The following is a 24,218-nucleotide window of genomic DNA, read 5'->3' as shown; positions in this document are numbered from 1 at the left end:
AGAGCAGAGAGAGGCAGGGGGAGACAGAGAGAAAGAGGGAGAGCGATAGGAGGAGAGAAGGAAATGAAGCAGTGCTTGAAGGAATACGTTTGGTTGGGTTGTATTAAAGCCACACAATGCCAAGTGGTTATGTGTCGTAAGTTCCAGTATATCAATCATCCCTCCCCTAAACACATCTTCAGTGTTAAATAATGTAACTGTGAGAGAGTACACATTTGTACACACTCAAAGTTAAAGCTGCAATCTGGGACTTATTTGAATGAATACAAATTATGTATTTACCATTATTGTTAGTATAATATAACTAGCACATCTGCTGTGGTTGAATGTGCTTTCACTACTCTGCCACTGAGAAATGTAGACCCTGGTGTCGGTGAGGACACCAATTGGCTGACAAGTGACAACTGGTACTTCTTGAACCAACGCAACATCATGCCTGATCAAGCGGGCCGGGATCCCTTATTGGAAGAGCGGTCGGAATTTGGTCTTGTTTGAAATGAATCACATAAGGTAGAACGTGAAAGTCATGGATTGCAACACTCAAGGGTTTTACAGCGTATAGCCAGTAAGTAAAAGGCAACAATGTGTGTGTATACTTCTCTTGGACGCCGGATCCCACTGGATGCCCATGTTCTGCGCCAGGCTCTGGGAGAGAGAGGACGCCATGGCCCAGGTGCTGCCGTACTGTTGGCGGATACACGCAGCAGAGGTCAGAGATCAGATCACACACCTGCGGGTAACTACACACACTGTGATAATAACAAACAGACAGTAGTAACTAAGTACATTAAGTACTGTACTTTTTGTAATACTTTTACTTCTACTCCACTACATCTTGGAGGCAAATATTGTACTTTTACCTCCACTACAATTATTATTATACAATCATTTGAAAACTTGAGTTACTAGTTACTTTAATTATTATTAAACACTTCAGCCTTGTATTCATTGAAAATAGCCAATCTACAATTCAAGCACACAATGCGTCGTTATTTTCAAAATATTTGAAAACCTGAAATGGGACATTCTGCATAGTGAGTACTTTCTACTCTTGGTACTTTAAGTACATTTTGATGTACATTGCTGTATTGATACTTTTACTTAAGTAAAACAATTGAGTACTTGTTCCACCACTGAGTCAAACAGTATGATACCGGGACATGAGTCACACAATCTGACCTCGTTGACCCCTACTCCACGGCTCTCCGAACACATGCCTCCAAAGTAGGCGATACTGCTCCTGCGGTAGTGGAAGGTGACATTGCTGCAAAAGAGGGAAAAAAATTGTAATACAACGAAATTAGTAATAACCTCAAAATGTACAAGATGACATCGGTCCAAGTTCTGGCCAGAGCTAATGCACAGTGGCAATGTAAATTAGGTCAGCTGTGAACAGTGCGAAGGCCTACTAACTTATTTAATGAATATAAATATTGCATGAATGTAGCGTGAATATAATGAGCTTGAAAGCCAAGCGATGTGTCCGGTCGGAAGACCTGTGCATTGCACTTGTGTGTGGCCACTGCCAAGCCGCCGCCCCCCCGGGGAACCCTGACCGTGCACTTACGAGAAGAGGTGCACGGTGTCCGCGTGGTGCTTGATGCTCTGCTGCCGGTACTTGGAGAAGTCACGAAGCATTTCCAGTGGCTTCACGCTGATGGGGATGTGATCCTTCTCCGTCCAGATCTCCACGGCGACAAGCACCACACGTGTATGCAGATGCTCTTTGAAGATCTGTCATTGAAGAACGTAATGAATGGGGGGGGAACAAAAAAAGACTCACGGAGAGAGAGAGAGAGAGAGAGAGAGAGAGAGAGACGCACACGGAGAGCAAAACAACAGTCGGAGAGTAACACTGGGTGTGAACTAAAGTCTGAACTGTCTCATTAGGAAGACAGAGGAGGGGATATAGCACACTAGGAGCAGAGAGAAACAAGGGAACTGTTATCAACACCAGCACAGTAATGACTCTCAGACAGACAAAGAACAGCATGGACTCCATTGGTTCCAGTTTGGGGCAATGTACTGCAATGGGTCACATTAGGAGGTGTTACATACATTATGCTTCATTCATATATAGTGAGTATAGAAAACATCCCTAATACGGCAAAAGCGAATCTTTTGAATTTCATTAGAGAAAGAGAGTAGAGAGAGACAGAGAGAATGGGTGAATTAATTAATCGTGGAAGGGGTTTGAACGACATATCTGAAAAGTGAACTGAATCCTATACTCACAGCATCCACAAGGTTAACCACAGACTTTGCAAAATTCTTCGTGTGCTGCTTGGTCTTGTATCTTTTATGCTGCAGAGAGAAAATACATTTAGATGTTTTGATGGTGCACTGCATACACAAAAGTCTATGATGTTGCTCCCTCTTGTGGGCAAAAGTGACCAAGAATATATATATATATAAATAATATATTATATATATATATATAGATTTTGTGAAATGTTATTTAACCGCCAGGATGTGACATAATACACAGCCTGAGATGATATGTATATATAACGGCCTCAGATATTTCCTGTTGTTGCTGCTCCTGGCCAGGAAACATACCATACTGTGGTCACTGACTATCATGAGCTCCAGATATTTCATTTCCTCAAAGACGTTACGAGGCATCTGGAAAACAAAGGCAGGAAGATTCAACAATGACATGGGCTTTCTTTTAGAGGTTTCTGTTCTTTCTTTTAGAGGTTTCTGTTCTCTGTTGTGGAGAGTGGGCAAGTGTTGTGCAGCAGTAGCTTCTTAAGTTGTTTTCATTCTTTTGTGACAGGGGTATATTTTGTGGCTCTGACTTAGAGATGACCACACTAGATGACTTTCTCTGCCTAAATTGTGTAATTGACTTACTTGAGGCGCTAAGTAACATGTGAGGATAGATTTAACTTTACCTTGCTTAAAAACGGTGATTAGGTCATAAACTTACAGCTCGCTTTTTCCTGCGTCTGAGCCAAGACAAGTCATCCAGCTCTGAGACCAGCTCCTCCTCCGCTGTAGACAAGCAGAGGAAAACACTTCAACAGAAATATTTATTTACTATAGCTCTATCCTGACTTGAAATGTGTGTGAGTTGTATCTGACATAGTGTGAGTGTTTGCATTTGTTTTGTGTGTGATATTTGGGTCACTGTTTTGTTTATTTGTCCCTTTTTGTGAATTATTATTATTTATTTATTTTTAAAGATTTGTTTTAGGCTTTTCTGCCTTTATTGATAGTTTCAAGTGAAGATAGACAGGAAAGAAGAGGGAGAGAGAGAAGGGGAGAGACATGCAGCAAAGGTCGTCATGAACGGGACTCGAACACACAACACACTGTCAGGCCAGAGCCTATATGTGGCATGTGCCTTGACCACTCGGCCAGCAGGCACCATTAAATTTGATCTTGGCAGTGGAAAGTCTACTCCTTTTTGGAATACTATGCATCTATGTTATCTTGTCTCGAAGTCCTGTGTGTAAAAGAAAACTTAAATCAAATATAAGTAACAAAAATAATGAAATATTTACATAACAGCATACGATGACACTTGTCCGGTGACACTAAGACATTACTATAATCACTATACCAGATGGATGTCCCTATCACTGTGACACTTTGACCTCAATTATCATCAAACCTGTGGTTTAAATAGTACTGTACAGTATGACTGTAAAGCTTTAGCTGTGGGGTCCATGAATCCCCACTTATGTGCGAAAATACCTATTGTGAAGGTTAACTTCAGGGTCTGGAAACAAAAGCTGCAACATGTCAGGACCTGGGTGTGGTGATGATGACCATTGACCAGGGGCATTGCAGACCGAAAGACAAGGTCATATCAGAGGGTACTCTCTCTTACTCTGTTCCTCTAAATCATTGTCCCACTGAAGCGAGGGCGTCCGGTGGACTGTGTGTGGCCTTGCAGCGATATCCTGTATGGGGCGAGACCACCATGTGTCAATGAGAATGGGGTTGGGGGTCTAACTCTCTCAATCTCAAACAGAACATAACAGGCACTGTGTCTACTCGCAATTAGCAGAGAAAATGTTACTTCAACGTTGAGTAAAATGAATTGCCTACTGTGATTTAAAATAACAATAATCAATATGTTTAGTTTAAAGAGACAACTGGCAGTGCTTGCTCACTGAGCCCTATACTCAGCATCAAGTTGTGTAGTTTTCCCCTTGTAAAACTGCAACAAAACCGAAAATAGCAGATCTACACGCTCACAATAAATCCAGATGTGACATGTTGTGAGCATTTAGATCTGCCATTTTTATTGTGCAACACCATCGTACGGAGCCTAAATTACTCAGGCAAATAATTCTTCAAATGTGAATTATGGGATATCTTTAAAAACAGGAATAACCTTGAACTCTAGTCTACACAGGACATCATCCACAATTCTAGTAGTCTAACAGTGGTAGCCAAATAACAATACTATAAATCTACACTGAAAATGTCATGAGTGTGTGTGGCAGTAGCAGTAGCATAGGAGTAGTGGAGTGGACATTTTGCAAAACAATGCAAAACACATTTTAGTCGTCATTGAAAGAAATAACTTACAATTGGGTGAGTCTGTTTTAAGGGCTCAATTACATACACATAGGCTCCATCATCAAACATTCCACTGTCAGGCAGAGAGCGAGAGGGAGAGAGAAGAAGAGGGAGTCAATAATGAGTCAATAAGAACTGAGAGATGATTGTACCCACAGATATTCTGAGCACGGCGAGGATTATGCAGAACTCCAGAATTCACTTACTGCAGCCCGTTGCAGGTAGACATGGCTACGCTGGACACGTCGTTCCCCCTCACCTGGCCATGGTAGTAACAGTGTTCTCCACCCTGATGGGAAGACAAGCACAATATCAGAGCATACATATTTACATGCACATAGGCGGATCTAGAGATAAAGGGCCCCTGGGCCACCAACATGCAAAGGGTCCCCCCCTTGTTTTTGGAGACCTCCCTCTGGAAGCCTTATGGATAAACTGAGGGTTTAAACACTTGCAGTAACATGTATCATAATTATGATGGTTTAGGACAGGGGTGTTCAACAGGTCGTCCGTGGAGGTATTGCATGTGGTTCCTGACCATGCATTTAGTAATGTAGGATTTGTAGATAATTTTTTACATTTTCTTTCTACTAGTTGAGAAACAGTGAACTGAATGACCCGGTGACATTGATGACCGTCCATGCAGTCACAGAAACAGTGAACTGAATGACCCGGTGACATTGATGACCGTCCATGCAGTCACAGAAACAGTGAACTGAATGACCTGGTGACATTGATGACCGCCCATGCAGTCGTTTACTGACAAGTGGGAGGTCAAGAAATTCAACAGAAAAAGGGAGTTAAAATCTCAAGAGGGGGAAGTTCACCGGAATGTCTGGATCAGTCATTATTATTAGGAAATTATTAGTCAATGGGCCATTAGTTGAGAGTTGAGACACAGTGGGATGTTGTATACAGGATGCATAGCAAGTGATACAAAAGCACTAATCTTAGCCCATATCCCCAACCACCCAACACAACAGTGCATGGTCCCCAGGTTGATTCTAAGTCAGGGTGGCGGTCCCTCATTCACAATCAGTTGAAAACTACTGGTTTAGGACATTTGGGGTTATTTCATTGATATGATAAAGGCAAAAAGTTCAAAGGTAAGTACTGTTATTAACTTTGCACTTTTTGGGGGCCCCTAAGCTTGAGCCTCCGTGTGACAGCAACGCGGTCACGCGGAGGCTGAAGCTCAGGGGCCCTCCTAGCTCAGAGGCCCCTGGGCCTGGGCCCAACAGGCCCGTTGGATAATCCTCCCCTGTGCACATCAACATTAGGTGCTGGGCCAATAAGGCACAACATGGAAGGATAGCTTCAGGTAAAGGAGTTAATTTATTATCAGACAACGTTTCGATCTCACAGGATCTTCATCAGGTCAGTATCCATACGATCCTGTGAAATCGAAACGTTTGTGTGATATTAAAGTAACTTCTTTACCTGAAGCTGGTGTTCAGGCCTATCTCCTTACAAGACAGGCACAATACTCACATCATCACAGCAAACCATTTTTACCCACTCATAGATAAATGAACACTGAGTATTTTACTGTGTACTGTGAATATATGTACATTCAATTTGGAAAAATACAGCAATAAATTATAGTTAAGTGGTTTGCTCCGTTTTGGGAATGCCCTTCCAACAATTTTGGGAAAGCCCTTCAAAAGTGTGACTCCTTTCCCTCCTTCAAAACTGCCATAAAGGTGCACCTTTCTGCATTTTGTGAAGAGTCCTAGAAAATCCCTCTAAGCTTAACACCAAAAAGGACCCCATTCTCGTTTCTTTTTCCTGCAGGGAATGATGACCTAGGCTTAGAAAGAGTTAAGGCATCACACAGCTGATCCTGGCTCCATCTGTGACTCAGCTGTCAGACCCTGTACTGGGTGAGCAGAGGACATTCTCCCTCTCTCTCTCTCCGTTTCACTCCAGCCATCCCACGCTGCATTGCTACTGCAGAGTGCTATCTCTCCGCTGTCACGTGACCTGGGTTCCAGCAGGAGGCTGCAGGAGAGCGAAACCCTGCTGACTCAGCTCCAGTATGCCCAGCCCAGCCCTCTGAATCAGCAGCAACAGCAGGCACAGCAGCAGGAGCCAGCATTCACTCCCAACCGCTTTTCTGCCATCTCTAGCATCTCACTCCCCTGTTCTCCCAGTCCTTTTATCGTGTTTCTGTGTTTCCCCCTTTTTACTTTTTAAATACACCGACCTACAGACCTACCTACAGTACCTACCTACCTACTTACATCCTCCTAACACCCTATTTACCTACCTACCTATCTACCCACCTACCAACCTACTCAACCGCCCACCTACCTACCCCCCTACTCATCCACCCACCCACCCACCCACCCACCTACCTACCTACCTACCTACCTACCTACCTACCTACCTACCTACCTACCTACCTACCTACCATCCATCAAGCTTTCTCTTTCTTTCTTTCTTTCTTTCTTTCTTTCTTATTATCTTCTTCATTTTGTCCTATACAAAACATATTTTTAATGTAACCGATTATCTCAATTGCTATTTTGCCAAAATGGTATTACAATGAAAGGTCACATGAGGACACAATGTGCAATGCCAATATCAACATTCCCCCATGAACCTGTCCTCGATGTCTGTATTCCCACTGGTCCAAACTGTTCTGTATTCCCATTGGTCCAAACTGTTCGTCTTCTAGGACAGGTGAACAAACATCACATCCTCTGTACGCTGTAAAGCTTCCATGGGGAACCAATTAGAGGTAACCAAAAACAAAAAGAGGCTCGTTTAAAATTCATTGTATGACTGTTTATAAGGGCAGTATTATGCGTGTCTTAAGTACCAGGTCTTATTAGTTAACTTAAGACCTGGAGGCGTGGTCAATGCTGTTTGGCCACTCTTATCACAAGTTAAGTAATAAGACCTGGTTCTTAAGACAAGCATAATACTGTTAGTGTCAAATCAGTTGCATGATGAAGCTTTAGAGACAATTAAGCAACACGTTACCTTTGTTTGAACTGGTTTACCCTCTTCATAGTGGATCTCAACGTAATCTGAGGACAACAGGTCACTGGAATAGAAAGAGATTCAAGTTGGTTAGTTGGTCGTTTTTGTGGCATCATGGTGGCCTATCCATTACGACATGTCTGGTCTTGCTCTTGTGGATACAACACAGCCCAGTGACTCAGACATCCTTTCACAGTGTACATTGTGGCTTCGAGTGGTGCTGAGTAGTGCTTGGTTAACATTTAATTAAAAACGTCCTTCATCATGGTTGCTGGTTAAGCCTTCCCAGAAACCACGCACATCAATTAAACTCAACCGAGATCTCACATTTTCAAGGGAGATATGGAATGGTGCCTGCGGCCACAAAAAAACTGTATAAACTAGAGCTCCATGGACCACATATGTGACACACAGCACAGTGTGAGTTGTGGGTTGCAGCCATCAGGGCCCAAAGAAGGTGCGGAAAGAAACTGCCATTCTAAGAACAACTATATGCAACTATTTGCATTTGTGGCACAAACATGGGTAGAAGTGAAAGTGCTTTTGGAGGTGTGCTCTATAGAGGCCCCTCAACATGTGTTTCCAATTTGGGGTTTAGTGGATGTTGTGTTCATGATATATTACGTTTTTTGAAAGAAATACGGTAGGCCATTATACCAATACCTTTGTAACAGTTTGGAATGTCACAAAAACTGTTTGGTGCTCATTGCCACATGACTCCTGAATGGTCTAAAGGTGCATTCACACTGGAGGCAAAACATAATTATTGGTGCAGCGGCCCATGTGGCACGAATGAGGTGAATGGGGCGACGCACATTAATGAATGAATGAACGAACGAATGATTGAATGAATGAATGAATGAATGAATGAACGAACGAACAAATGAACGAACGAACGAGCGATTGAACAAACGAATTAATGAACGAATTAATGAATGTATTTTACATCTTCCTCCTATTCACTCAAGTTGAAACATTGCAACTTGAGCAAAGTTTGCTTCATCATTAGCCATTATTTATTGATTTACGGTAGATACAACAATAATGGAACTGTCTGCAGCTCACCAGACCGGAGGCATACTGGCATGCGCTCCGCAGCGGTGATGGTGTACCTGTAGTTCATGTCCACCAGAGCTAGATTGTCACTGACCAACAGCTCACCAAATGGAAAGTTTGGTATGTCTGGGACTTCCACAACAGGTACAACTCAGTCATATCTGACATGGTTGATGGCAAAAAGAAAGGTCTTCTTTTTGTAAGAGTGTACAAATGGAACCAAATGGTCCCTTATGAGTCCATTTGTACACTCCCCGAGTCAAATTAACACCGGAGGGGACCAGTGCACATTTCCTGTCTGTGCCTGCAACCAAACAATCCCAGAGTTGGTCTTTGAGTCAACAAACTGGATTCTATTTAGTCCCAATGTCTCAGTCAACTCAGGCAGGAGAGCTGCACTCGCTGGCGCTAACCAAGCCCCCAGTAAGGCTATCCAACGTTGAAGATGCCACTACCTACTGGCGAAATGTGGAATTGCAGCACGTAATGGAAGTGGACGGACGTTCATGACGTCACGTGAAAAGGCTAGGCTAAAATAATTATAACGCCATTGCGTTATAATTATACTTCCGGAAGTCTTCCGGTTGCTTCAAAACACCACTGAGCAACTTCCACTGAAATGAATAGCAGGGGGGCGGGGCTAACGCTCCAGTTCGGTCTCTATCCTTTATATACTATGGCGCTAACCCTGACACACACGCACGCATGCACGCACGCACGCACACACAGTTTTTGACAGCTTGATTGTAAACTATATATATAAAAAACATATTTTATACATGACATACTGTACTAGCTAGTCTACAAAACAATTTCCACACCTAATTGCTAGATTAAAACTAAAATTAGTTATGAGAATTCTATATATCACTGTACATAGTATTCACTCTCTGATGTACAGCATGTGCCATGCGCAAATTGGAAAATAGGTGAACACACAAAAGTCTATACTTTAACTATAAACTATAACTATAATGCACACAATGTCTGTCCGTGTGTGTGTCTGTAGGTCACATATCTCGAGCAGTTAGACCAGTCAACTTAAAACTCAGCAAGCGCATCGTTGAGGACCTGAGGGAGTGCCGTGCCTGGTGTGGAAATGGTCGAGGTGTAGGTGGAGAATTAAATTCTTTAATTAATTGATGTGTCTGATGTGGGTTGGGTGAGGGTCAAGCAATTATCCTGACACGAAAATAAATAATAACTTGCATTCATTCATTCAACATGTGCAAATGGAAGTCATGACACAAAGAAATGAGCATTTGGTGGCATTTCATCCTTGGTCTTGAGGGAATGTGCATGCAAAGTTACACTGCAATCAGATGCTGCCTCATGATTTGAGGCATTTTGTTCAAATGAGCCCCTTGGAATCCAATCTTTTGGATTCCAAGGGGCTCATTTGGAGTTTGTCTTGATCACAAAATGGATTTGCGTGACTGGACAAAATCTGTAGGAGTAATAGCCAAAAATGTGTTTTGCAAAAATTGGCCTCATGGTGGCACTTGCAGGTCGATAAATGTGGGCAACTGGTTCTGCTCTGGCCTCCAGGGAGTGTGTGTGTGTGGACAGTTTCAAGTCGATCAGTGCAACGGTGCCGGAGATTAGCTGTCCAATAGACGGACGGACGGACGGACAGACAGACAGGCGAAGCCGCACAGAAGAGCGCACGGACGGACAGGGGCGAATACATATAGTCTCAGACATGCCTTCGGCCTAGCAGAGACAATATTCATACATTCACAAAAATAATGTTTCTGCATGATGCCACATACTGTACTGTAGCCTGTCAATCAAATCAAATCAAATCCATGTAGTGGGAAAACAAACTGTTTTTCAGAATAGTAATCAATTTTAAAAGAGACGGGTATTTAAAATGATTGACTTTTTTGCAGGACCTCCACAAATAGTTCCAAAGTGAAATCATTGACCAAAGAACAAAGAAGGATCACACATAAGGCATTGACAAAAGTAACCCCGCCCGGCAGTTGTCAATGACACCTAATGTGATAAATGATTGTGAGGCCGCGGCTTCACCTTGAACACAGCTGTCCTCCAGGCAGTCCCCATAATCTGAGTCAGCAGGCCTCACCATTACACACACATACACACGCACGCACGCACGCACAGTGCACGCACAGTGCACGCACAGTGCACGCACGCACGCATGCACGCACACACGCACACACACACAGTCTGTTAGCTGACGACTGACTTCAAGAGACTGCAAATTTTGCTATAGCGGCGCTTTCCCGAGTAACCTTGTAATTCAAAAACATCCTCATGCCCATGAACATGGAGCAGCCCCTCTGCAGCAGAAATCTTGTGGGAAAAAAAATAAAAAAGACAGTATCTGTCTTGTGATAAACAGCAATGTGTGACATTTTTGAGTGATACTCAGCAAGTGAGCAGGAAGTGCTGCGCACAGAGTCAAAGCACGCTCTAGCGTCTATGAGAGATTCCTATAAGTGAAGAGCTATTTTTAGCCCGGGAGATGGCAGGGAGAGGAGAGTGGTCCACAGGCCTGTGAGTTTATGGATGTTCTTATGGGTGCTTGTGTGTGTGTGTGTGTGCGTGCGTGCGTGCGTGCGTGCGTGCGTGCGTGCGTGCGTGCGTGCGTGCGTGCGTGCGTGCGTGTGCGTTCGTGCGTGAGTGAGAGGAATGGCAGTGCAGCATGAAGAGGCTAAAGCGATGGAACCTGAGTGTGTGTCTTTAATGGGAGGCATGTGTGTCTGTGTGTGTGTGTGTGTGTGTGTGTGTGTGTGTGTGTGTGTGTGTGTGTGTGTGTGTGTGTGTGTGTGTGTGTGTGTGTGTGTGTGTGTGTGGGCGTTGTTGTATGATATGTGGTTGTGTGCAGTGGAGGCAAAGAGACGGGAGTCCAGCACTGAGGTCTGCAAGTCCAAAGGAGACAGTGAGAGCTACAATGCAGTGCTGATGGAAGAGGAATCAGAGAAAGTCATCTGGCGCCAGATCAAATGCAGCTGCACAAATCCCCCACGGACAAGGGATGCTGCCATTAGCATCCATAACTCTTAACACATGGAAGTGATTACCTCTGACCTTTTGTTCGGTCAAGCATGTTGTCCCTCTGACCCTTAATGTACAGGGATGCTCTACACACAAGACAACAACATTAGAGATAGCCAAGTAATGCAATAAGACCAAGGAAGATTATTTAAGGCAATTAACAGAAAATCTATCAATCTGGCATTTAGAACAAATAACTGACTTAATCTTTGTCTAAGACTAAGATTAGGTCAAGTGACTTCCTTTGGTTAAAATAAGTGTTAAATAGCTCTATATTCTGATAGTACTTATTGCTATAGACAGCGTTTGTTGTAGGAGTCTCCAGCTCTCTCCAGCTCTTTATTAAATAGAAAATGCATTTACTGTATGTCAGGATACCAATTTTATCAAATCAGGATAGAGAACTCAGCCAGCCCAGGATCACGCAGGGCAAGACCTACGCTTTTTATGTGTTATATATCAATGAATCAACACGGAGAACTTCTAATCAATTAGTCTCACTAAACACGTAAGCCCTTATATTATACGTGATGTGCACGTAAATTGCCGATCTACAAGCTGTGACACGTTGTGAGCTTGTAGATCTACTATTTCTACTTTATTTTATGATCGTTCATTAATCGTAATCGAGGCCAACGTTTGTGATACTGATATGAAGTCATTATGGCCCAGTGACCTGTGATGGCCTAAAAATGAAGAGAACTCAAACCGGCTCGTCTCAATACATGGATTGTGTACTGTATGTTTTGTCAGAGATGTGAGTAGCAAATTAACCCTTGCAATTATGGTTGTCCCGATCGGATCGGGTGATCGGAAATCGGGGCCGATCACGTCATTTTCAAATGATCGGAATTGGGAGCCAATCACTAGTATCCATATTATATCCATATCATGATATTAGACTGGAAATTGTCTCTGATTTGGGATATTGTACTATTGTTATATGGCATGAATGTGTTCTACAAAATATAAATATCGGATCGGGAAAAATTGGTATCGGCAAACACTCAAAATCAAATGATTGGAATTGGATCGGGAGCAAAAAAACGTGATCGGGACATCCCTACTTGCAATAGATATACCTATAAGTCCACTTGATTTAAGCTCAGGTATTAAAGCAAGGGAAAGGAAAAATGAACAGCAAAAGTAGTGCCCATTGGCAGGTTGCAGACCGATCTATATTTAGATCAGCACTGTCGCAGCTGCATGAACACCAAGGAGAATTCAAAGAAACCTATACACTGGAACCAAAATAAGCGTGCACCGGAGTGTTCCCACTGATTTACCTTAGTGAGGTAACAGAACACACAAACAGCATGGAATCAAGGTCATATCTTAGAACTTCTCCACACTTCTTATGCTATTATGAAATTACTTAGTTCATGTTTATGTCATTCATGTTCATACAATAAATGGTCTGTTCTTCTACTTAATGTTGTATTTGTATGTACTATGCAATATTTATGTACTACTGTATGTTAGAGAAGTGAGGCTGGGTGAGAGAGCAAGAAAGGAGAGAGTAGAAGGATAAAAAGAGAAAAAGCAAGATGGAGAGAGTAGCCACTTATGCTAAGTTAGCATACAAATACACAATACACATTCTCTCACTCCATGTAAACACATGCACACACGTGCGCATGCACAAATACGATCGACAAAGAAACAATGATCCTCGATATTTGCGGTATATTTCCATTTTTTATTTAGGAAAGGCCTTTTAATTCAAATCATAAAAAGTAGAGCAGACTGTTATTTGTGTGATGTGTAAAAAGATTGGAGACCAGTGTGTGTGTGTGTGTGTGTGTGTGTGTGTGTGTGTGTGTGTGTGTGTGTGTGCACGCACGTTTCCGTGTGCGTGCGTGTGTGTAATGTATGTTTCTCTGCTCTGCTCTCACCAAAGGCAAAGCACTAATAACTTGCCATTTAATAGATACCAAAATATGGTCCCTTCAAATAATGAATTAACCATGACACACCATCAATCATGCTAAAGAATAATGCAATATTTCCTAGTATATAACCTAGTATATCACCATCAGCCATCAGCCACCAAAAGCATTGTTCTCTCAGCTGTTATAAGTCATTTTCCAGTCTCAAATGTTTTCCAAGACGAGGAAAGGAAAGGAACTGCCACAGGGTATCTGAGGCCTTTCCCACACGCTCTACAGAACATGACAAAGCATTTACTGTAGGTAATTCTCTGATAGGCACATCACGTCATCATGACCTTAGAAACAATCAGCATTTTGGAGGCTTCATGCTGCATTCATACATCATTATGCTGCCCTTTTACATACATGAGTCCTCACACATGTAGGCTAGAGACTGTGTGGCCAGCAAATCTACATGACTTGCAGAGGGTACATGTACATGTCTCTGTATGGGATACAACAATCAGTTTGTCTGCCAAATCCTGATAATATATGGGCTAGGTTTCCTGACATTTTTATTTACGTACTACTGCGTGTCTATGTCCACTGGCTTTAAATTAAAATAAGATTATTCTGTATGTCTAGTAAGATTCTAAGAACCTTGGACCTGCTCTGTCACCATGTGTTACTGACAATATTATCTTACAGTGGTGCCACAATATTCCCATTCAATACAATACGAAGAGATGTACTTTTCAGTCAACAAAGTAATCTATTCTAAAACACCCTGAAGGACTACAAGTACTGCCACTTTTGACTCAAAGATGACACAGTTACTGCTTGCTGGGAATGGGATAGATCCAGTGCAGAATCTGTCTGTCTGTAGCTGTTTACATGACCTTGACAATTGTTACAGTTGTGGGAGGTAAACATCTCACTAGAAAGTAAGCCACACATTTTACATTGCTCCTCATACTGTTTCCGAAGGGACCAGTACAATGCAATCATATCAAGGCACCATCAGAATTGCTATTAGCTAATGCTGTGGCTGGCATTTGAAAGATCATAAAATCTATCCAACTGACCAAAAACAAATCATGCAGATGAGTCGAGGAACACTTACTTGTTTAACGTGAGGTCCAGGACAAATCTGGAACCAAAGGCCTCTAATTGAAAACTTGCTTGGGCAAGGTGGACTGCCTGTGGGAAAGACAAAGTGAAGTTGCTGTTTAAATGACTGTTTTAGCTTCAACACAATATAATTCTAGGAAATGTGGAGGCCATAAACTTGTTGCTTTATAATAATACCCTAATTTCAGCACACAGAACATCAACAGCGTAGTATAATTGAGAACAACACTGTACAAAAGTAATAAAGTGGTGTTGACGTGTGGTGTAGGCCTTGAGCCAGGTCCAAACGTATGACACCTCGAATACACAGCATGCACGTTATCCTACAAAGCCACTGGGCACACAAATGCCCCTGTTGATATGCCAACATTGCCAACAAATACATTTCTCATCAAAGCTCCAGTGCCTGTCCTGTGTCCTATATGACATTGTTCAGCTGCCACGCCACGGTATCCATCACACATTTATGATGCCTTACCTGGCCCTGTGTGGCTTGGTTCTGAGCCCGCGTGTCTAGGTCATGGTAGGTGCTCTCTGAATCTTCGTTAAGGTAGTAAATTAGTCGAGAGGGGTAGGTGATCACATGCTCTACTGCATGGTGTGTTGTGTTGTCAGTGGCAGGTGCTGCAGTTGCCTGTTGCTCCGACAGTGCTGGCACTGCGTCCCTCTCAACCTTGTTCTCTACTTCTGGAGATACTGCAAGAGAACCACCACCACCACATAAAATGGACATTGTGCCAACTGTATACTTACTATGCACAATTGCACATCCTGTGCTAGTGATCCTACACAGTAAAATCGTCAGTGTTCATTTAACTCTGAAAGTGTACACATGAATGACCCTATGGACCTGTAAGGGTAAAGATGCGTAAGGGTACAGTACATCTTTACTCCGGTAAATGATTGAACACTGATGATTTTGTGTATAGGAAGTATATAGTACGGTATGTACACTTGGCAGAATGTCAGTTTTTCAATGATGAGAATGAATTGGTGGGCTTTGGCTTCCTTCCAATTCACGAGGATGCATAATGCATCCTCGTGAATGAACCCTACTGAAATTCAGCAGGGTTCAGTTGTTGGTATGTAGCATGTAGCATGTTGTACTCTGTACTGTCATATTGATCATAATATGGTAGTGCACTGCTAAGCTTTGATTAATGCTAGATTTAGATCAAGATCTTGCTATGTGTGAAGCATACCAAATGTAATGTTACATAAACAGCCCCATCAAAACGGGTTTCCAAATGTATGTATCAATGTAACAATTGCAACATGAGATAGGTGATGTCAGTATCAAAGATACATTGTTATCGAATGTTTATTGACAAAGGAGTAAACCTGCACTATGGAGTATAATACATAGCATGTTCATTAGGTCATTTCTGTATTACAATCCAACCTTAAGGCAATATCAGCTGATTAATATAATGCCCATCACTAACGAGCATCCCATTGACCCAAGGTTCATCTTAAGTAATAATGTAATTAAAACTATTGCAAATGCAAATAATTTCTTATAAGCTGAACGAAAGACATGCTGAGTTACTGTAGTCTGCCCCCATGCACCATTACTTTAAGGACTCAGCATATTGGAGAAACCGTTCCCCTTCAGAAAATAATGCGACGCTATCCTCGTATGTCCCCTCGTCTGTTATACGGTGAAACAAATAAAGTTTAAAATATGTCAGTCATCAAATCAAATGAAATTGCATGGCTAGGATAAGCGTAATACATACCAGATGATGCTATTGATAGATGAAGAAGCCAAGGCGAAAGGATGCTCACGAGCAAATTTGCCAGAAATATCAAATGCATGATTCATATTTGATATCTAAAATATTTCTATATCAACACATCAACGCAGTGAATAGCTCTCCGCCCATTATTGCGGAGGAAGTGCCGTGCACGGGGAAATCTTCATGGATCCAGGCACCCAGGATTCTGCAGCAGCGGGTGGGGGACGAATAGAAGGCGGTGGCCAGTTACTGGAAACGAGCAGACTCCTCCTTGACGCGCACAAAGATGTCCTCCCTCCCTGCGATGCGTTCAGCAGAGGCGCATGCACAGGAAGTACACGATGCAGGTGACACCATGGATGTGTGACACTATCTAGGGCCCATATGATGGGTGACACTGCGCGCGGTGGCACTAGCCTTTGGCAACAATACAAATAAAGAAAAAAAGTATTTATATATTATTATTATTATTATTATTATTATTGTTGTTGTTGTATAAGCCCTGGCCAATAAGTTATTCATTTGATAAAACATGTCCATATGGGGGTTTGACAAATTTATATCAGCATCCTGACCTGGAGTGCATCAATGTGGTGGAAACATGGCTTCCCAGCATGCCTCATGCAGGGCACACGCACATTTATTATTTATTGTTGTGTTATCTGTTATTTATTGTGTTCTTTACATTATGAAATCCATATCCGGTAGGCCTACGTGTTCATTGTGATGGGTGTTGTTGTGTTTTGTATCATTTAGCCATTTATTTTGAAAACCATGGGCCCTTTTCTATTGCTCACATTGAACTTTGTTGGAGCCAAATTATTGCGAGAGCTACAAACCTGCTTACTATCAGAAGTTCCCAAGTTGAAGAAGGAAAAAAAATCCTCCAGTCTCCAAATACATAATCAGTTTGGACCTACTTGATTGCTGGGGACAGGAGCATAGATATGCCCTGCAGACCGACTATCGGGTTATTCCTTCAGCATCACAAGGGGGCAGAGCTAACCTGCATGGCCATTCAGCTTGGGGTACAGCCTGTCCATGCTTCTTGCTGGAGAAGGCACAGCTTGACAGCTACATCAGCCCAGCCAGCACTACATCAGCTCAGCTGAAGTGGGGACCACAAAGCCAGCCTCACCAGGCAGCCATCCAAAGTGCTAAACCACTTATTGAGGGCCGAGGGTCCATATTGCTGGGCTCAACTTTACATCCAGTTTCCAGTACCAACACCACCACCACCCCACGGCCCATCAGAGGAAACCCCCTAGAAGCTGTGTGGGAACTCCTCCAGTGGAGCAGTATGGGTCTCTCCCCATACACAGACTACAGCTGCAGTGGATACTGGAACAGTTACTCGACATAATTGCTTCCTGCAATGAAGAGCTGAGTGCAGAGTCTGCAGACTCAAACATGAGATTGATACCAGGGATGCTTACCTCATCTGGAATGTGGAATATAGACAGCTTAACGCTGTGTCCTACAAGGACTCATACATGCTGCCCTGAATTGAGTACTACAGTATAGACGAATAACAGTCCAAATTTTATTCTGACCATGCACTCAACCACATAATAGTGTCTAGTTGATTCAGCTGGCTGGACTTCTACAGTGGGTATACTTGCAAATGTTGTCCGTTGTTGGTCATAATGTCCTGTATCTGTACAATGCCTTTGTTTTAAAATAAATTAAACACTGCTCCAGCTGTGTACGGACTTCTCTTCTTTTCTACATTGTATCTTCATCAGAGTGATCACTTTGAGCTGACTGACTAGATGTTTGATGCCATTTGCAAGACATGACTCTGGCCATTCGCAAGGCAGGACCCCCCCAAACCCCCCCCCCCACCCACCCCCCTGCATCCCCCTCCCCTTCTAACCAGCTTTCTCTCCATCTCTCACAGAATAACCTGTTCGATCCCAACCAGTTAGGATTCAAACAGCCCACACCCCCCATTCTGTCCTGTCTACCTCCCAATCTGCGCAGTACTGATTTGTGTAATAGCAGTATTTGATACAGTGAACCACCATGGACACCCTTTCTGACCGTAGCATCACAGGGGGCGGCACTAAAGTGGTAATCCTCCATGATTGGTTAAACCTGATGTTTCTTGGGAATGTTTGCTTTCATCCCTGGTACACTCCTGACTGGGGTCTTCCAGGGGGCTGTACTTGGCCCCCTCCTTTTCTTCTCTTGGCTCTGTTATCTATGCTATCACTGTTATTCTGATGACAAACTGTTTTTCTCCTTCCCTCCTTCTGCGACTCAGGTTGAAGAGGACGTTGCTGCATGCATGCCTGACTTGCTGACATCTCACAGTTGAATGTCTTCCCTCCACCTCAAGCTCAACACAGATAAGATTAAGATTCTCTTTTCCCCAGGTACCTGACAGACGACAAATCCCACATAAACTCCCACCCACCACCCCCTTTTTGTCTCCTCCTCCATTACTAACTGTACGTTATGTCTGTTATGTAGTCGTGAAAGTGGACCTCTCTATTTCCATTGACAACTCTCTCTGGGTGTTGTCCTGGACAGTCAGCTGCCCTTCAAGGCACACATTACAGCCATAACTTGTTCCTGTAGGTTTAAACGTTACAACGTCTGAAGGATCAGACCATTTCTCACAGATGAGTATGTCCAGCTCCTTATCTAGGCCTCAGTCATCTCAAAGCTTGACTACTGCAACTCTCTCCTCATTACAGGATGGGGGAGGAGGATAATGTTTTAGTCCGGGAGCTAGGCCCAGCCCTCATACTATTTTTGCTACCTTTTTTTCACTATTATTTCCTGTTAGCATATACCTTGGGCCATCTCAAAATGAAGGGACCACCCCCAACTCGGCTCCGTTTGGTTTCAGGGGCCCCAAACCCCTTTTTTGGTATATGTCTCTGGCGAAATTGTGTCACTAAAATTACATAAATGCACAAGGAAGTGTGAAATTTGGCATGGAGTATCCTGACACATAGGGGTAAGTAGCAGAATAGGATTTTGGGGCTATATACCATTATATTCGTATATGACCTACAGTACATCATCTCCAGAAACACAAAAATATATACTGTCCGCTTAACAAATAACAACAAAGATGGTTATTTTCCAGCACATGATGGTGAATATCACTGCCTCACTTGTACATAGAAAACTTCCCATATCCTTAAGCTTCAATCTAAGACCAAGATTACCTTTCTATCTTGAAAATTGCTCTTTCTGTAGCCAAAAGTCTGCACTATACCTCAAATCGGTGAAAATTGTATATTCAGTCAGTATCAGCTATAGGCCTACTTTTAGAATGAAATTAATGAATGACTGGGTTTGAACTGACTCCACATTATGGAATATTTCTTGCTGTTTCGTACTTAATCGTACGTAATAAACTATGTTAAAAAGTTTTGTCCTCGCTACCATTTGTATGCAAATTAGTGCCGCCATTATCGAAAAATCTATTTTCACTATATATCTCAGCCAATATTGCACTTAAATGAACAAATAAGGTGTCTAGACCTACCGGTATGTTTTGAGGGTCAAGAAGTGACCACATATCTTTACAAATATGGTATCTAGACAGATGCTGCATTTTAAAGCGAGCATTATAGCAGTGGTTTTCAACCCTTTTCATATCAGGGTCCATTATTTGCTTGGCATTTGAGCCACGGACCACCATTTGATGAAATTTAGTCTCAGACCCAAAACTTACAATGTTTTGTCGTCGTCTGATTGGATTTTGTCCACAATTCCATAATGTATTGATGTTGGTAGTGGTACTATAGGAGAGATAACAGTCGTTCAAAATAACAATTATTCTACTGTGTAGGCTACTGTTGGTTACATATTTGCCTGCGAGTGTGTACAGGGCAGAATATTGTAATGGATTGTGTGACTGTTTGTATTTAGTTCTGCATAGTGCAGGCCATTCTATAATGTGTATACTGCCGTATACTAATGTTCATTACTCTAATTGTGTAGATTTCTTGTAAATTAAGTAATGCAGATGTTTAACAATAATTTAACTCTTGGTCCATTTGGTTTCATTTTACACTCTCAAGAGTTAAAGATCTAATAAGGGTCCATTTGGTTACCAACTCTCCATTTAGCTGGGGACCACCTGGAACCCCCTCTAGGACCACTGGTGGTTCCCGGACCACTGGTTGAAAACCACTGCTTTATAGCATATAGCGTTAAGCGTAACATCGTACAAAAAGCATCCTCAGTATGAATAATAGCTATACGGCAGTATACACATTATAGAATGGCCTGCACTATGCAGTACAAAATACATACAGTCACACTATCCATTACAGTATTCCACCCTGTACACACTCACAGGCAAGCAACAGTGTACAAACAGTGACCACCCTGACCCTATATACACTAACAAAATGCACATTAATCAGTCATCGTGTTCATAGAACTCGCTTCTTCTTCTTCCGTGCCGCAATGAAGTAACGCTACGCTTGATTTTTGTCACGGACACAAAATAAATGGTCAATAATTTTTACCAGAAACCCAAATAGCTAGCCCTAAATGTATACGAATGGACTCATAATGTGCCATAGTGACTATGCCTGTGTGCTACACATTCTAAAGGGGGGCTAATTCAAGAAGAACAGAAGGGCCCAACAGTCTCCTTGTGGGCATGACATCTATTTAGCCCTTGCCTTTTCATCTTATTATAGACCACTAATTCAAATGTGTAGGCTCTAATTATGAAAAAAACAATAATCAACAATAATAAAAACATTATTTATGATTAACATACTGATGATTGCACCTGACTTGATAAGGCAAAATGGTTGACATTCTTCCATGAACACAAATACATATGGCTGAGATTTCGGTTCTTTATTTCTTGTTCTCAGTTCTCTGTTTGCTGGAAAGTTTTAGTCAAATGATTTGTGGTTTGTCCGCAAACGTCTTTCCAAGTTCTCTTTCTTCACCATCACTGTTCAGTTCTTGCTGATGAGACAAATAATTACAGTAGAATAATGATGAGAGAGCTCTATCCAGTTCCATGTATGGTACACAAATACATATGGCTGAGATTTCAGTTCTTTATTTCTTGTTCTCAGTTCTCTGTTTGCTGGAAAGTTCTAGTCAAATGATTTGTGGTTTGCCACCAAGTTCCCTTTATTCACTATCACTGCATATAGTTAATTCACTCTATCCCACTATATTTGTTAGTTTCAAGAGTAGTAGTGGTTTCCATTAAGGTGAACAAGTATTCAATGTTGATGAGAAAGTCTTAGAACATGCACACCGGTAGGTGGTGTGATGTAAGGAATTATGCCAGTGGAACAATGAAAGAGCAACAATGAAAGGCAGCTATTAGCAAACATTACTTCTAGCTGTCTGTCTTGTCTTGCATCCTCACCTGACATTAATGAGCATGTCATCTTGACACTTCACCAGTCACCAAAATAATTCAAACTAATTATTTAAATATTTTGATATATTGTAGACATTATAACCAACATAAAAAAATGTCACAGACATGGACAAGTCTTGCCAGTCTTGTACGGACATGTTGATGACCCCTGGAACAAACAGACACATGCAATTAACCAGAATTAGGCGCAGATACTGTGATACATACAGCATATTTATTAGGCATAGTAACAGAAATCTGTTTTGAACATATACATACAATTTTTTTTTTTATTATTATTATCTTCCCCTCCTGTCCGATGGGGCGGGGGCTGTGCCTGGGGGGCGGAGGTGCTCCAGCCCCTCCAGCACCCCTACTTCCCTCAGCCATGGGACCACACTGGATTCAACCCCCCTTTGGTTTTCAACCATCCCTGCCCTTCATCATAGGGGTTTGGTTTTTCCACAATAGCTTCATCAGCTCGCTTGTATAAGTTAACATTAATGTTTAAGAATAGAAGAGAACCTTGACCATCAAAACATAGGTCTAGAGTGACACCTTTTTTGATCTTTTAAATGCAATATTGGCTGAGTTACTGTATAGTGAAAATAGATTTTTGAGTGGTGCTAGCGCCTCTCCTATGTAGAGCTATGTGTGTATGTATGAAGTGGCCACACACACACACACACACACACACACACACACACACACACACACACACACACACACACACACACACACACACACACACACACACACACACACACGCCAGGGAGGAGTACAATACAGCATTTCTACTCAGATCTACAAGCTCAAGTGTTGCCGTGCACACCACATGCCAGTGGTGCTCAACAACTACAGTACAGTACAGTACAGTACAGTACAGTACAGTACAGTACAGTACAGTACAGTACAGTACAGTACAGTACAGTTCTCTGAAGTACAGTACAATACTACGAATTACAGTACAGTACAGTACTATGAAGTACAGTACAGTACTACGAATTATAGTACTGTAAAGTACAGTACAGTACAGTACAGTACAGTACAGTACAGTACAGTACAGTACAGTACAGTACAGTACTATAATTCGTAGTACTGTACTGTACTTCATAGTACAGTACAGTTCTATGAAGTACAGTAAAGTACTACGAAGTACAGTACAGTACTGCGAAGTACAGTACTACGAAGTACAGTACAGCACTGCGAAGTACAGTACTACAAAGTACAGTACAGTACTGCGAAGTACAGTACAGTACAGTACTGTGAAGTACAGTACAGTACAGTACTACAAAGTACAGTACAACAAAGTACGGAGTATCTATCTATCTATCTATCTATCTATCTATCTATCTATCTATCTATGGGTCTGATTTTTATATAATTGCGGCACTCATTTGCATAAAAATGACAGATGGGACACTTTTAACATAGCTCATTCAAGTAGGAAATATTCCATGATGTGGAGTGAGTTCAAACTCGATTTGAGGTATAGTGCAGAATTTTGGCTACAGAAAGAGCAATTTTCAAGATAGAAAGGTCATCTTGGGCTTAAATTGAAGCTTAAGGATATGGGAAGTTTTCTATATACAAGTGAGGCAATGATATTCACCATCATGTGCTGGAAAATAACCATCTTTGTTGTTATTTGTTAAGCGGACAGTATATATATTTGTGTTTCTGGAGATGATGTAGGTCATATTTAAGAATACAATGGTAGATAGCCCCAAAATCCTATTCTGCTACTTACCCCTATGTGTCAGGATACTCCATGCCAAATTTCACACTTCCATGTGTATTTATGTATTTTTAGTGAATTATTATTTGCCTTTACACAATTTCGCCAGACATATACCAAAAAAGGGGTTTTGGGGCCCCTGAAACCAAACAGAACCGAGTTGGGGGTGGTCCCATCATTTTGAGATGGCCCATGCTAACAGGAAATAATAGTGAAAAAAAGGTAGCAAAAAATAGTATGAGGGCTGGCTCCCGGACTAGTATGAGGGCTGGCTCCCGGCCTAGCTCCCGGACTATTTGATCTGAAGTTATCAACCGTATACACAACTCTTAACAATGTTGTATTCAATTAAAAGTTCTTTCAAATTAATGCGGTGAACGTGGACCTTGGGGAAATCCACAGGTGCTCTACTCTCACTCATCATTTAACCAGGGGGATGTAGGCTGTGTCAAGAATCAAGGTGTTTTTCGTCACTAACGTATACAAGTACAAGCAGTGAAATGTCCACACATGCACATGCATGCACACGCACGCACACATGCACGCACACACGCACGCACGCGCACACGCACACGCACACACACACACACACACACACACACACACACACACACACACACACACACACACACACACACACACACACACACACACACAGAGAGAGAGAGAGCAACGCCTCAGGGCTGAATATACTGTACATACACAGAAGGGATGAGATAGTCATTTTGGGCTGCTGGACATGTGGGATGTTTAGATAAGGCTATCAGAGTATC

General features: G+C 42.2%; 1 protein-coding gene across 3 annotated transcripts in view; it reads right to left on the bottom strand.

Annotated features, from left to right (window-relative positions):
- The window catches only part of adam23b (ADAM metallopeptidase domain 23b), a 30,332-nt gene extending 13,794 nt beyond the window's left edge, over window positions 1-16,538 (bottom strand). For all 3 annotated transcript variants that reach the window (XM_079518569.1, XM_079518570.1, XM_079518571.1), the window contains exons 1-13: window positions 16,346-16,538; window positions 15,085-15,302; window positions 14,599-14,675; window positions 7,525-7,588; window positions 4,743-4,825; window positions 4,546-4,609; window positions 3,839-3,911; window positions 2,933-2,997; window positions 2,560-2,625; window positions 2,236-2,304; window positions 1,568-1,734; window positions 1,180-1,264; window positions 597-684 (exon numbers count right to left, since the gene is read on the bottom strand). In XM_079518569.1, the coding sequence (XP_079374695.1) occupies window positions 597-684; window positions 1,180-1,264; window positions 1,568-1,734; window positions 2,236-2,304; window positions 2,560-2,625; window positions 2,933-2,997; window positions 3,839-3,911; window positions 4,546-4,609; window positions 4,743-4,825; window positions 7,525-7,588; window positions 14,599-14,675; window positions 15,085-15,302; window positions 16,346-16,424 (1,198 nt within the window). In that variant the 5' untranslated portion in view covers window positions 16,425-16,538. The remainder of the gene's footprint in view (window positions 1-596; window positions 685-1,179; window positions 1,265-1,567; window positions 1,735-2,235; window positions 2,305-2,559; window positions 2,626-2,932; window positions 2,998-3,838; window positions 3,912-4,545; window positions 4,610-4,742; window positions 4,826-7,524; window positions 7,589-14,598; window positions 14,676-15,084; window positions 15,303-16,345) is intronic.
- Between the last annotated feature and the right edge of the window lie 7,680 nt (window positions 16,539-24,218).

This window comes from Electrona antarctica (assembly GCF_951216825.1).
Source record: "Electrona antarctica genome assembly, chromosome: 13".
Taxonomy (NCBI): Eukaryota; Metazoa; Chordata; class Actinopteri; order Myctophiformes; family Myctophidae; genus Electrona; species Electrona antarctica.
This window is presented reverse-complemented; position numbering and strand designations above follow the sequence as displayed.